Source organism: Falco cherrug, chromosome 5, assembly GCF_023634085.1.
Source record: "Falco cherrug isolate bFalChe1 chromosome 5, bFalChe1.pri, whole genome shotgun sequence".
NCBI classification, from domain to species: domain Eukaryota; kingdom Metazoa; phylum Chordata; class Aves; order Falconiformes; family Falconidae; genus Falco; species Falco cherrug.
In genome coordinates this window covers 75185798-75201438 of record NC_073701.1, presented here as the reverse complement: position 1 = coordinate 75201438, position 15641 = coordinate 75185798, and the positions used below count along the sequence as shown (strand labels likewise).

At 37.8% G+C, this 15641-nt stretch overlaps 1 protein-coding gene across 4 annotated transcripts in view; it reads left to right on the top strand.

Annotated features, from left to right (window-relative positions):
* Positions 1–14422, top strand: part of PHTF2 (putative homeodomain transcription factor 2) — a 73238-nt gene extending 58816 nt beyond the window's left edge. For all 4 annotated transcript variants that reach the window (XM_055711724.1, XM_055711721.1, XM_055711722.1 and 1 more), the window contains 5 exons: positions 592–678; positions 1630–1785; positions 6594–6689; positions 10459–10584; positions 11731–14422. In XM_055711724.1, coding sequence (XP_055567699.1) covers positions 592–678; positions 1630–1785; positions 6594–6689; positions 10459–10584; positions 11731–11751 — 486 coding nt within the window. In that variant the 3' untranslated portion in view covers positions 11752–14422. The remainder of the gene's footprint in view (positions 1–591; positions 679–1629; positions 1786–6593; positions 6690–10458; positions 10585–11730) is intronic.
* Positions 14423–15641: the final 1219 nt, after the last annotated feature.

Genomic DNA, 15641 nt, shown 5'->3' with positions numbered 1-15641 from the left:
TACCAGTAAGCAAGAAAAAAATGTCTGAAAACAGTGTGGTTGTACCTTTCAAGACAAGCATGTTTTCCTCCTCCTCCTCCTGGGTGAGAGAATTATATTATTGCACCTACCACAATGGGACAGTGATTTACAGCTACAATTTTTATGTGTCAAAAAGAGGCAAATAATGGAAAATACCAACCATGTGAAATCATATTTTGATATCCTGTTGCAATCTGGTGTCCAAAACACACTTGTTAGTACTGGTTCAATACTTGGGGTTAAAGCCCAGTGCCATATCTGATTTTTTACATCAGAGAATGCTGCTGAAAGTTGTGTCATATAATGAAGCAGCTGACTGAACGTGTGGTGAATATTTTCTTTCTCATAATTACCTTTAAATCCTTGCATCTGAATTAATCTTGCACGCCTTTAGGGGTATTAAAATGCAGTGATTTTATTAGGATCTAATATTGTGTTCGGAACTTAGATTGCCGAATCGTGAGCCGTGATGAAACATAGGTTCAAGGTGTGATTCTAACTGGATATGCTAAATATCACCGTTGATTGGGTAGGTTTTCACTCACATATATCCATACCCTTTATTTTCAGCGTCGAGGTCCTCAACGCTCAGTTGATGTAATAGTTTCATCTGCTTTCCTACTGACTATCTCAGTTGTGTTTATCTGTTGTGCACAGGTAAGGAAATCTTGTATAGATAAAGCTATTTAAGTCATGGCTGTAAAATAGTTTTGAGTGCCTTTTGCATGGTGATTCCTATTGAGTTAAAAGACCACGGTGAAAAATCAGTAACAGCTGATACAGCTTTTCAGAAGATTAAGCTGCATTTTGTATTGTTCATTTTATCTACTTCAGAATATTGTTCTCTTAAGAGAGAAACTTATTGATAGCATAATTCCTAACATGATAAGATTTTTTTAAAATCTATGTCCTCTTTCATTTTTCATTGTGTATTTTGGAACATGGTGGGGGGTTCTAACTTTGCATCAAAACACATGTTTGAAAACTGTTGACCTTGGTTGATGATTTTTGTGAGAAACAGGATTGCTGGCTATATTAGCTTGCCCTCTAGTGGAATATCTTTTTGTAAGCAAATCTACGTTTAAGGATTTTTACCACTTAGATTTTTCCTTGAGCTTCTGTTTCAGAATACAGGAAAGCTTCTGAATGGCTTCTGGTTGTATTTTCTTTCCACTTTCTTCCCTAGTTAACACTAATGTGTTTCCCTGGTAGCTAACTATAAATATTTTAATCAGAATGTAATGTATCGGTAACTCTGCTTGGATTAAATTTTCTATATAATTCAGTACATTTGAGGGTATGTTTTGGTTTTTTATCCTGTATAGTGTCTTTGCAAGTTTGAACATGGGTTTAAAATTGGCTTAGAGTGGATAGTTTTTTCTGTTGCTTTGAAGAGATGAAAAAAAAGTGTCTAAATTCTGAGCCTTTCAAACTTCATATATTTGACACACTGCTGATTTTCAATTATGATTCAAAAATATTTAATGCCTAAAACCGATCCCTGTACTGATTACTGGGGTTTTTTTCTTTGAGTTGGGGAGATAGGTTATTTTCTTATGTCATAATGTAATTATTAGTTTGATTAATTTTTTTCTCTTTCGTTTTCAGCTGCTTCACATGCATGAGATCTTCCTTGAGTGTCACTACAATTGGGAACTCATAATTTGGTGCATTTCACTAACTCTTTTTCTCTTAAGATTTGTTACTCTTGGATCTGAAACCAGTAAAAAGTACAGCAATACCTCAATATTACTTACTGAGCAGGTGAGAATTTCTATAGACCTATATTTTTCTATCTAAAGTATTTGGTAGGTCTCAGGCATGCATTTGAGATGTATTAAAATAGTTTGGATTAGGGAGTTAATTAGGGCGTAGTGGAACAACACTTTACAACATGAAGTTCGGTTTCTGTGAGAAGTGTATGACACTGTTTAAAAGTTGTATGGAAGATTGAGATGGCCATATCTCAATTGAGTGAGTGGACTTGGAGATATCAGTATATGTCGGTTGATATAATTTAAAATCTAACAGAACACAAACATAAAAAGTAGCTTTTAAATAGGAAAAAGACACCTGAACTCTCAAAGTGTGGGATGGGAGAATAAAAGATTTGAAAACAAACTTGCTCCCTACAAAGTGGGTCACTGTTTCCAGTCTAATAATTTTGACTGCTAGGTTGCATGAATTACATTTAGTCTCCTGTAGACTCCTTGGAGACTTCTTCTTTCAGCCGTCTGTCAAGCTTGGCTTTGGGTCTACCTACTTTTCTTCTCAGGAATGTTCTGGTTGGTGTTTGTACTGCAAACCTCCTTCTCTGCTCTGCCTGGCACTGATGATAGTTTTCCAAGCTAAGCATGTTCAGTTAGCATTAGGCAAGAAGCCATCTTTTCCTGCTCAGAGAGGTTTCACAATGGTGCAAGATACAGCATTCAGGGCAAGGTAAATAGGCCGTTCAAGAAACCTTTACACATTTCCTACAGGAAATATGTTCAAGTTGGAGAACAAAATCTTCCAAACTGTCTCCCAAAGTCAGGATGTGAAACTTAATGACAGATGGTATAAATGACTGCTTACCTATATTGCTCAGTGAGAATTCATTCTGTCTTTACTAAAGATGACGCAGCTCGACACTGAGAAGACAGACTGCCTATTTACCTTGCCCTGAATGTTGTGTTTTGCACCAGTGTGATACCTCTCAAGAGTTCCCGAGCCTGGAGAGCTTTGTATTATTTGGTTGATCCTCAGAGTCCTGGTGAAGTGTATGTCCTCTGTTTCTGGAATGAAAATGAAGGGAAATGTTTCTGATAAGGATTAGAAAAAAATTATGGAGAGCAAGGCGCGCATGAGAGAGAGAGAATGTCAGGCCTTTGTTTTGCTTTCATAGGTTTCTATACTACGGTCTTCATGAGAGTCAGTGTTTAAATATTTTAAGCCAGCATACCCATTGAAAGAAGCACACCCTCTGTGTCCCCATAACTTAAAAAAAAACCCAAACAAACAACAAAATACGCCCAAAAAGAAATGCGGAAAGTACTGTCATCAGACACCTAGCTTTGTATTGAATCTACCTTATCCTGTTACAAGTAATTTCCCTTAAAAATGCCTGAGAGCTTTATGAAGTGAAAACCGGAATAGAATTCACTATTGTTTCTCAGAAAATAAAAAGGATACACGTCACCCTGAGTAGAACTCATTTTGGACTGGTTTCACATACTAGCTGGATACCACAGCATATTTACAGTGTTCTTAGACACTCATGAAAGTCTTAATATTTTGGCCTTTCATGAGAGGTCAAACCCGAACAATTGACTGACACTCACTTGATCTAAAGGAAGCACATATGAACTGGTGTCCTTGAAAATCACATACTAATGTTATTAGGCTTACTGAGAAGAGAATGAAGCTTTAAAACAAAACAAAAAACTACAGCAAAAACCCAGAAAGGACAAACAAGCCTCAACCCCCAGATTCAATATAAATGCTTCAGGGATAAGATGAAATTGCAAAATCTACTTTTTGTTAGCCAAGTTGCAGCCACATCTGTGTGCTTTATATTAATCTGTGAATTTCCCTGCCTGAGGACAGACATAAGCCCAGCCTTGGCTTATTGTGAAGGCTAGTGCATGGTAAGGGATGTAATCTAATCAAATTTGCCAGGCCTCCCCATATTTAAATTTCAGTCATTGTTCTCCATACCAGAGCAGCTTTAACGGCTTGGCTTTCTTGATTGTAGTACGTTTCACATTCATGGGTAACCTGTGCAATAGTATCCATGGTCAAGTTGACCTCTCAATGACAAGTGCATCTACATGTTGCATCTCTTCCGTGTTGGCCAGAGGTGTCACGGGCCCAAACAAACAAACAACTACAAGAAAAAACCCAAAAGGACAAACAAACCTCAGTCCCACATTCAATTTAAATGCTTCCCAGAAAAGATGAAATTGCAAAGTCTAGTTCCTGTAGCGAAGTTCCATCCGTTTCTGTGTTCAACCTATGAATTTCATGATTAGGAGTTATGATGGGAAACTAAAAGATCAATCATTTTACATCAAGGGATTTTTTGACTGCATGCTGTTTGTCTCTACTTTTTCAAGTCCTTCTGAAAGTGTTTCTAATTTGTCTTGTAAATGAAGTGCCTCGGTGGTTCCTTGTTGAGTAAAATATGACGTATGGTCTGATCAAAGTGGTCTTGCCAGTTTTAAACTCTCAGAATGGGTATGGTAGGTGGCTGTGCATATATATACATTCAAACTTCCCTCCTGATTCAAAATTTGTTATTGACTGTTGGTTTTTTTTCATAAATTAATGACAACATAGTAGCTGTTAAGAGATTTGAACCCTCCTAGGGTTTATTGCCTAGCGTTTTTTCAGACTTTCTAAATAGAGCTGTGGTGGTTTGACCCTGGCTGGATGCCCAGTGCCCCCCCAGCCGCTCTGTCACTCCCCTCCTCAGCTGGGCAGGGGAGAAGAAACACAATGAAAGGCCCGTGGGGGGGTAAGGGCAGGGAGAGATCACCGTCACAGCAAAATGGACTAAACTTGGGGAAATCGGTTCATTACCATTCAAATCAGAGCAGAATAATGAGAAATAAAAATCAAAACTTACAAACACCTCCCCCCACGTCTCCCTTCTTTCTGGGTTCAACATCACTCCCAGTTTCTCCACTGCCTCCCCCTGAGCAGCGCAGGGGGACAGGGAATGGGGGTTACGGTCAGTTCATCACATACTGTTCCTGTTGCTCCTTCCTCCTCACACCCTTCCCCTGCTCCAGCCTGGGGCCCTCCCATGGGAGACAGTCCTCCGTGAACTTCTTCAGCATGAGTCTTTCCCACAGGTTGCAGTGCTTCGCAAACTGCTTCAGCGCGGGACCTTCCCGCAGGGTGCAGTCCTTCAGGCATGGACTGCTCCGGCGTGGGTCCCCCACAGGGCCACAGGTTCTGCCAGCCAACCTGCTCCAGCATGGGCTTCCCGCGGGTCACAGCCTCCCCGGGCTGTGGGGGCACAGCCCGCCCCGCCGGGGGCTGCTGGGGAGCCTCTGCCCCGGGGCCTGGAGCCCCCCCAGCCTCCTGCTGCCCAGCCCGGGGGGGTGTCTGCAGAGCTGTTGCTCTCACATACTCTCACTTCTCTCTTCTGCTGTGATCGTGCAGATTTTTTTCCCCCCTTCTTAAATATATTATCACAGATATATTTATCCGGGCTCGGCCTTGCCCCGTGGTGGGCCGCCTTGGGGCCAGCTGGCACGGGCTCTGTCAGACATGGGGGAGCTTCTAGCAGCTACTCAGAGAAGCTGCCCCTGCAGCCCCCCTGCTACCAAAACCTTGCAATGCAAATCCAACACAAGAGCCTTTTTTTTTCTTAGTTTATTTCTGTTTATAAACACTTGAATTGTTGAAATCAAGTTGAAATTAAAAACTGGAATCTCTTTGCCTCTAAAAGCATAATTTAAAATGAGTTTGGTAGTTCAGGAGCTTGATATGCCTTGGAATATATGAGGCATAGTTTTTTGGGTTTAACTTGTATAAGAAACAGTGACCATTTTAGGGAGTTACTTTGTTCAGATGTCCATGGCCCTTATTTCAATAACCATCTTAAACAAGGTGGTTAAATATATCATGGCATCATATAGCATCACTTCCTTTCTGCAACTTCACTTCTGTTGCTTGGTAAGAGTTTCTGTCATCTGAAGGATGCTTCAGCGTATTGCTGAATTGTTAATTTTTTTTGTTGATGAAGGTCATCATCCTAAAATAGTAAGTTCACAGCTTTTCAAGATATTTTTCCTTTGATTTGCTTTTGTTATGCATTACAAAAGAAAAACTAGCCTTCGCCTGGTCTAAGATATCAAAGATAGGTTATTTGAGAATGAAAGCTGATGTTTCAAAATTGCTGGAAGGGCAAAAGAGAGTTAATGTGTACTCTTAACTAAACTTTCTCAGAAACAATGACCTAAAAACATCTGGAACACAGAAGTGTTCAATGATGAATATACTGTTCTTCTACAGCAATGAAGAGTTTAATTAATTTTTCAGATATTTCAAGGCACTAGAAAGATTGATTTTTCTGCACTCAAAAGTGCTCATGAAGTACTCAATTACACTAAAATCTTTCAAAAGAAATTATACTTTAGCAGAATATTGGTTTAGCATTTCAGTCTATTCAGTATCTTTTGGAGTTGTTAAGCCTTTAAAGTCTACATGCTAGTATAAAGACCTGGAAATGAATTGACAAATCTCGGGTAATTATTGAAGGAGGAAAAAGAAATTATGCAAACCTTAACATATGGGGTTGGTTTTCTTGCCTAATTTGTGGACTGCATTGAGCTTTTAAAGTTGTTGCTGTAGTAGTGTCAAATAGATTTTGTTGTATCATAAAACATTGTATTTTCCTATGGCACTGGACCAGTATTTGCTCTTAAATATTAAAAAGGAAGCAAAAAATTTGCTTCCTTGCAGAAACGTCATCACTGTTCTGTTATATGACTGCTGACTAATCATTTCATTTTATTGTTAAATATTTCCGAATTCCTTTAAATTCTGAGTAAGTGGTGATACTCTTATTTTATTTAAATCAGATAAACTTGTACTTGAAAATGGAGAAAAAGCCTAACAAGAAGGAGGAGCTGACACTAGTGAACAATGTTTTAAAACTTGCTACTAAGTTATTGAAGGTAAGAATTAAAGCACTATTACAATATTATATGTAACTAAGAAGCAGAATAGATTGCTTAATGGGTCGCTTGGGTTAATTTTTGCGGGCAACGCGGTATGTTTTGGTTTAAATCTGCTCTGTAACTCTTTCACAGCAATGCTACTTGTTCACACGCTACAGTCTTGTTATGTTGCTATCATTGTGGATTACAAATTATTACTATATACAATAAATTTTATTCTTTAAACTATATGAGCAGCCCGAGAGAAGGTACTTCAGGATGGACAGGATGATGAATGCTTGAGAAATAAATGATGCAATGTTGTTGGGTTTTTTGGAGTGTAAATATCTGGTTCTAGTAATAAGCTGCTGGGGGATTTGTGCTCTTCCACAAAAGTAATTCCTCTTAAAAACTGTCAGTGGTTACCATTTCAAATTAAAACTAGATTATCCTTGATGTCGTCTTTACTTACTGTGATAGATTAATCTTTTTGGAAGACAGAGAGAAACTGTTACGTAGGTCCATTTATAAGTGAACTAAAGGTACAGATTTCATTTAATGTAATTCAAATGTCAGCTGTGCCCTTGAACTATTTGGCAATTATTTTTTGCATGGAATTTTAGTAGAGAAGTTTTTCGCTTATGCAATAATATCCTGTTTGTCAGGGAACTATATTTGGTGAGTAGAAGGTACTTCTTCATGGTGAGAGAACATGAATTTTTTTATTACTTTCCGTTTCTAGAATTCTGCAGAAGAAAAATCATCTTTCTTTCACTCATCTGGAGCTAGAGCATGGACCTGCTTAGGGCTTTTATAGAACAACTTCTTGTTGTTAACAAAGCAGTGGTTGAGGTTCTCGGGAAGACATTTTTGATCCTAAATTGCCTCTGCTGAGTTTGTCTGTTCTTTCAGACTCACAGATCTGTCATAATTTGGGAAGCAAGTTGTTTTGTTCTTTCATTTGTCTGGGAGCTTAATTCTTGGCCCAGAAATGTCTCATTCTCCTTCAGACTAAACATTTCCTTAGTCCAAAACTTACTTAAGGGTTACTTGAATGCCAAATGAGAGTAATAAACGTAACACTTGAAAAACTTATTTTATTTTAGGTTTGGCTTTTATGAACAAATAAGATCAGTTAGATTTAGTATTCTTAATGTGTTTATACACTAAAATTAACAGTATATAACTTACAGTTGACTAAAGTAGGCTTTCAAAGAGGAAGCCAGTTCTGATACTACAAAAAAACAAACTCATGACTTGCCTCCTCACCTCTCTCGGCATGGTGTTTCAGTGCTTAACCACTTTGGCTGTTGTGAAAGCTTCAGCTTTCAGCATTTGGATCTTGTTATACATTCTGCTGTCATGGTAAAGTTCTTAAAGAGGCGCTACTGATTTGTTACTCTTGGACTCAGAAGTGAGGTAACAACAGTATTGTGATTTCTCCTTCAGGGAATCAACTTCCTCCTTTAGTCCAAGATAGAGTGGTCCCGTAGAACAGTTCCCCAGGAATGACTGGCAAATACAGAAGTGTTTTCCTCCCCCTCAGATAAACTTCCTTCAGTTCACACACCCCTCCCACCATGTTCGAGTATAGCACGACTGATACCGATTCCATGTGCAGAGATCCCTGTAAGTAGAGGGAATGGCTGGATTATCGTGCAGTAAACTTGAACCATATCTTTCAATGCCTCCATACCTTTCCGCTGCAGTCTGGAAAATTCAAGCCTCTTAAGAGAAACAATTGGAGGGGTTTGCGTATGGTGGTGCTTTAAGACCTTGCTGCCTTATTCTACCGTATGTAGAATTCTAGCCACTTACCCCATTGATTCCTGTGCAAGAAGGAGCAGTTCTTAAAATGAAGTTTAAACTCTGTTTAAACTAGTCAGTTAGAGGCTGAGATGATGGGGTATTTCTGCTAGTGTGTGTGGTCTCATCTCAAAAAATATGCAGCACTTTCATGAGAGGGCTGACAGAGTCAGGAAGAGTTCAAAGCGGACAAAGCAACAGCTTAGGTTGAGAGTTATGCTATAACGATGTGGAGAGCCTGGCTAAGTCAGTTATGAACTGTTTCTTTTGGTATAAGAATAAGGAATGGCAAAGCTTTTACGACCTGGTTTTGGAACAAACAAAAGGAAGTGTTCTCTGTGTGTCAGGTAGCAGACTTGTGCAGCTGTTGGTCAAAGGACACTGGATGCAGAAAGGTTATCTGGATTCAAGGAGAGACTGAACAAGTAGACTAGACAGATTCAGGGTATCACATGTGTTGAAATGTTTGTGTGCTGTGAGAATGTAGGTAGGGTAAGAAGCAGCTGCTGTTGGTGGCAGGATGCTGATCAACCCTTGATCTGATTCACTTCAGTCTTTTTCATGCTTTTCTCAGTGTTTGCAAAAAAACTGTTCGTGTTTTACTCTTTTCAGAAATGTGTCAACTGACATGACCTTTCCAAAGGGGACTTGACTTTTGTGGCACAAATCCCAGACCCAGGCCACCACTTAGTTACTGTGAGAATGTGCCCAAAAGTGAGATGGATTTCCAAGCCATCTAGTATGAGCTTTCAATGAGTTTTTGGTAGCTAGTGATCAATGCAATTACGTATTTCATGCCCATTAGCTAAATGGAATTGGTTTTCTTTGTTTTTTTTTTTTTAATTTGGTTTTGGATGTTTTTGATCCTTAAGCTTTTACTGAAGACTATATTATGTTGAATAGTCTTACTGTTTTCTTACTCCCAAAATTGGTAAGATGAATCCAAAATCTAAAAACTTTTTCCTTAATGGATTTCTCTGCTGTTCTCAGAATCATGCCTTTTATAGCTTTTGTATTTGCAGCAGTTTTATACCATGTTACATCTAAATGAAAAGGTTGTTCATTCTTATGTAACCTCTCTTGAAGGAAGAGTCAGAGCTCTGACATTCTTCTTTATTAAAAAAGGGTTTATAAGGCGTTGTGCAAGGCACAGGATGTAGTGCAGGGGAGGGATGAAGATTAATTTAGAGCTAGAAAATATAAATGACCAAAGCAGTGATAGTTGTTATGCTTTATATAATCCACTCATATTTTAAAACTTTTTTTATTCCTTTATTTGACATATTTGTAGGCCAGAAATGTGTGGGTGACTTCATTCACACACCAGTAACTGAAAATTGGTGAAATAGCCGTTTTGTTCAAGTTTTGTTGCAGGTTAATTTTGGCTAATTTATTTGATCTTTCCAATTAAAAAAAAAAAGTAAATTATTAGCAGTTAAATGATTATTAGTACTTTTTCCCTTCATCTTCCTTTTCTGGCTGTGTTCATCAGTAATTATTCTCAAAATTAATGGAAAGGGAAATGCATTAGGAAAGACATTTTTGTTAATTTTCTATAGTAGTGAGGTAGCCTTCTGTCACTGGAAAATCTTTTCTTTTTTTTTTTTTTCTGTTTTTTGTGGTTCTGCTGTCTGTCAGCTGTTTTAATACTGAAGGTGATTTCTGGAAAATTGTAAGGAATTCTAAAATGATGGCACCTTAGGAAAACTAGTTCTCTATTTTCCTGGCTTCATGAGCAAATTGGTAGATGCTTTAGCTGGGTAGCCTCCAATTTTTTGAAGGGTTATTTAGACATCAGTAGTCAGTTAATGTGATGGGTATTTTCTTGCTCATTGTTTTTCCTGTGCAGAAGAATAGGAGGATGTTTTACTCAACTGTGACTTGAAGACTTCTTAAGCTATCGAATATCACTCAATACATATATGAACAAAAACATCTTTGTGTAATTTTTGCTTTTAATGTCATTGTTTTGCATTACTAGGAACTGGACAGTCCCTTCAGGTTGTATGGGCTTACAATGAATCCACTGCTTTATAATATCACCCAAGTTGTTATCTTGTCAGCTGTTTCTGGTGTCATCAGTGACTTGCTTGGATTTAATCTAAAGGTAACTACTTGTTAAGCATCCTTTTTTTTCACCATGGGGTTCAGAATATTATGATAGATGGATCATACATTGCAGACTAATGTATTCTCAACTGTATTAACTAGAAGATCTATTGTTTGAAAATGGTTATGGCATTTAAGCTGTATCAGAATAGTGATGTATTTGTTCATATGCGCCAAGAGAAGAATCCAGGAAGACCTTATAGCAGCTTTCCAGTACCTAAAGGGGGCCTAAAAGAAAGCTGCAGAGGGACTTCTTACAAGGGCCTGTAGTGATAGGGCAAAGGGGAATGGCTTTAAACTGCAAGAGGGTAGAGTTAGATTAGATCCAAGGAAGAAATTCTTTACTGTGAGGGTGCTGAGGCACTGGCACAGGCTACCCAGAGAAGCTGTGGCTGCCCCAGCCCTGGCAGTGTTTCAGGCCAGGCTGGATGGGGCTTGGAGCAGCCTGGTCCAGTGGAAGGTGTCCCTGCCCATGGCTGGGGGGCAGCTGTTTTAACTCTTTTTTTTTTTTGTTTTGTTTTTTTTGTTTTTTGTTTGTTTGTTTTGGTTGTGGGGTTTTTTTGCATTTTTGTGGCTTTCTAACTTTATGTAGGACACATAATTACCAGGATTTCTTAGACATACAGACACATTCATACACATAAGTACTATACCTTATTTGACTTTTCTTTGTATCCCAGATCTGATTTCTGCCTTGAATTCCTCACTGTTGACTTTGTAGCTCCTTAAGGAATGCAAAAAGATGCAAGCTATCCTTGTCTTGCGCTGCAGTGAAGTATTATGGTAGATAGAGTATTACTGTGACCAATATTACACAGTGTCGTGTCATCGTGGCTGAAGGGCTACCTTGTTAGGCCCTACTCTCTGCCCCGCTCTGAACTGCAAACTCTGGAAGCTATTTCAAGATTCAGGTTAAGAGGCACATTCGTTTTGACAGGCTTGTAGCACGGAGCCCTTAATTCGCCACTGAGTTTGCTTACATCTGTCCATTTTTTTCCCTGTTAAACAAATGTAAAATTTATTTTGCGTATTATAGAATATGCAGCAAATGCAGTAGGAAAAAAGAAAGTGGTGGTATTGCAGTTCTGGTAAACGGAAGACTGAGTTGAAAAATAATACTGATTTACTGCTTGAACTTTTCCAGCTCTGGAAGATCAAATCTTGACAATACATAAAGAAGACGAGATAACACAGTGTTATAGAAAAGCTCATTGATTGACAAAACTGCCTCAAAGCAGCCACTGAAATCTGTATTTCAGATGCTACAACCTCTTCAAGGATGTCATTTGGAAAATTGAAGTGTTTACATCTGACTGTCTTGTGCAATCTTTGTATTTATTTCAACTTCTCACTGTTTATGTTCATTTTAGTTGACATTTATATTTTCTTTTCAAAATTACTTGTTTAGCTTTGGAAAGAGTCAGCTTTGAGAAGGGTCAAAAATTGTGTGTCTGAGAACTTCTGTTGTTAAAGTTGAAGCCAGTGCTGAACATTTTTAGTTACGGTAACACTATAAGGAAGTCATTTGATTGTTGATAATGTGGTAAAATTGCTTAGAATATTTCATTTGCACCAATCATTTATGAGGACAACATAACATCAATAGATGTTTGGTTGCAATAGAAAAGTGAGACATATACAAAAAATAAAGTACTGACAATACAGTATGACAGGTAGCATAAACGTTTTATATTAATATTAGATGCAAATGGGAACTTTTAATATTTTGAGTAATTCCAGGATCTAAACTCGTATAGGCTGCAGTTTAAATATCCTGGGATATTAATCAAGGTATTATATAACAAGTCAACAAGTGCTCTTTGATAACACTTTTATTAGAGCAATAATTGTAAATGGTTACCATGCTGTATGATATTTTGATAAAATTAAATATTGTATTTATTTGAAATACTGGGCTGTTCTGCGCAGCTCTGACTGTGCATGCTCAATATGTGCACTTTTTATTGTTACTTTTAATGAGAAACTTTATATATATACATATAAATGTATATTAATTGGAATATATTATGGTGAACTATGGAGCAGTATATATTGTATGTTGAAGCTGAGTATTTAAAGAAGCCGAAGATTTACTGGTGAAAGGAGTGCTATGAATGACTGAGCATAAGATAGATAGATGCTCTCCTCTTGTACACTATAGTATATGCCATTCATACCACATTGAAGTTTAAGAACAGCTTAACACAGAAAAGTTCCTCTGGTGAGCAGCAGAGCTCATGAAGCCTGGTAGTCAGCAGATTTGTGTCTTCAGATAACCTGCTCTCCTCCTGTTCCTCCCCAGCAGGTGTCATTCCCCAGCGCTTTCCTGGCTGGGGTTTCCCAGCTCTCCCTCTGCCTTCTGTCCCCTGCCTCCCACACGGACCAGTCATATTGACTCATGGTTCTTCAGCGTGACAAAAATTGATGTTCACCCATGTAGACTTAAGTTACCTGGAACAAACTTCCCATCTACAAATTATGTGGGAGGATTAATATCACCAGGTGCAAGTATTCTTACATTTTGTGGTTCCAAAATAGTGTCTTCATATTGAAAAATGACAAGTAAGTAGATGACAAGAGTCTGGACATTGCACTACGCTTGCTAATCTTCAGAATCTTGAAAGATTTGAAGTAATGTACCTTAAACTTATGTGGTATAAAAATATTTTTATATATAAAGCAACACAAACAAGCATTTTGTATTTTATTTGCCTCTGTACTAACGTTTAATAATGACCAAAGTGCATTCTGGTTTTTGAAAGAATGTATTACTGGAGCTTTAAGAACATACTGTATTTAGTTTCTCATATGAAAACTTCAGCTGCATCTGATCTGTTTCTTCTTTCTCTGTTGTTTGATGTTGGGATTGTTTTTAAAAATCAAGTACATTTTATATACAGTTTTTTCCAAATTATGGTATAGACATACACAGAACTTAATTTTGCACAAAATGTATTTTAAGAAAAAAAAAGTACAGCAGGAGTTCTATGGGTGATAAAAGATAAAGCTATTGCTTTTTACAGCTTGTCACTATTACAGAACCATTCTTTGCTCTAGAATGGAATTACTTTTAGAAATGTAAAATGCTGAATATATGGCTTTTGTTACCTAAAAAAAAAAAAAAAAGAAGAAAAAAAAAAAGAGGGGGGAGGGAAAACATTGCGGTTTTGGTCAGAGGTGAAATTAGTTTAACCACGTATACCTCAGCAACTAGCACTGTGCTGGATTGTTGCACTAACAAGTGGCAGCTTGGGGAGAGTAAAAGATTCACAAAATGAAATTAAAAATAATAAACCCCAGTATTTCCTACTATTAGGTATATTCATTATGTTAAAAATGGAAGAGGTTTATTTTCCATCCCTCAGGGTGGAAAACCCAGTATGAGAATAGAGGCAAGTAGAAATATGGCAGATCTTGTGTGTTAACTGTAATTTTTTGCCACCTGTTTTGTAACTGAAAGTGTGATCAGGCTTGGAATAAAGCTTTCTATGGTTGATGGTAAAAAAGAAGAAAAAACAATGGGTCAGATATGTCTTTTAGTAATATCCAGCATATTTCTGAGTCTGCCTGTTTTGATTTAAATCCATATATTCGATTTAGATTAAATTAAAGCATATTTGGTAGACAAATCCTGCACATGGAATGCAAATGATGGTTGTCAAAATTGCACTTCATTGCAAGAACACAAACTTTCAGACACATTTAGTTATGCGAAGTAGTTTAATCTTATTGACTACTGAACATGTGGCTTCTAAATAACTGTTTCTATTGGAAAAATATTGAAACGGAATTTAGTTCTATTTTACCAGGATTTAAGGGATTAATTTCAATCATCATTTTGGCTGTTTCTGTTTTGTTATGTCACAAGAAATACTTCCGTGTAAAAATCAAAATACAAGCAAACTAAAGTACATATTGAAATTAAAGTTAAATGCTTCAATAACATGTTACGGAATATTTGGACAGAATTAATGTGTGATAACATGTATTAGCTATTTGTTTACTGATTAGTGAAATAGTTTCTAACAGAAAACTGTTCCATTAATGGCTTTCAAACACCCTTTTTTATTAGCTTCATTTTGGCTTTCCCACAGCGTATTCTTTGGACTTTATAAACAGGTTTGGCCAGTGTTATCCCCAGGACTGACCTGGCAGTAGGTTACACTCCACACTTGCGTTCATTTGCTCACTTCCTAAACTTACTCTAAATGTAGGCTATTTACAGTTTAAAATTTGTTTTGATGGTCATGGAAGACACTACATGTATTAAGAAATTAATAGCTCCTGAGAGCCATCCATCTCTAGGTGATACCTCAGTGTGCCAGAATTCTTAGACGTTGCCAGAAAATGTTATGCACAGTGCAAGTTTCCGCAGTCCATACCCCATCTGTGTCTGAGTACCTGCCGAAATAGTTATGGAGCTGAAGATGATGGGATCTGACCGATGTGTGGCTGCTTGCTGGCTTGCTTCAGATCATGGGCCATTTTTTCCAGTCCTGATAGTCTCAAACCCATCCCGTCCAACAGAAAAGCGTACCTGGAACTGAAGCGGCTGTGGGTGATCAGGCATGAATTCAGCACGTGCTGAATGTGGCCTCTGTCTTACACCGATGGTTGTGATTGGGAAATCTTGGTACCTCCTACAGAGAGTTGTATTTCTACAGCTCATAGCATGGAGCTAAATTTACATGTATCCTCCCGAGTGCCACGTTTGGAATCTGAAGGGGTGCAAGACCTTTCAGGAAACCGAAGAAGTGAATTTTAAGAGGTTTTGTCGGTGTGCTGCTTGCTTGATATATGATTGCAAACCTATTTGTAAACCTGCTATCTCTGGTAGGCTCCAGTGAGCCATCCAATGTGTAGATTACGTGTATTGAAAAAAAAAATAACTTACAGCTCTTTTCATGTTATCTTCTGTGGATAGGATATTTAAAACCCTTTGGGTGGATATAAAATTTAGTAACTTCCAAAAGCTTCCGTGGATTGCGAGCACATTTCATTCTAGGTAGTGCTTATTACTGGTTCAGATTTCAGAGATCGATCTTTGGCATCCAG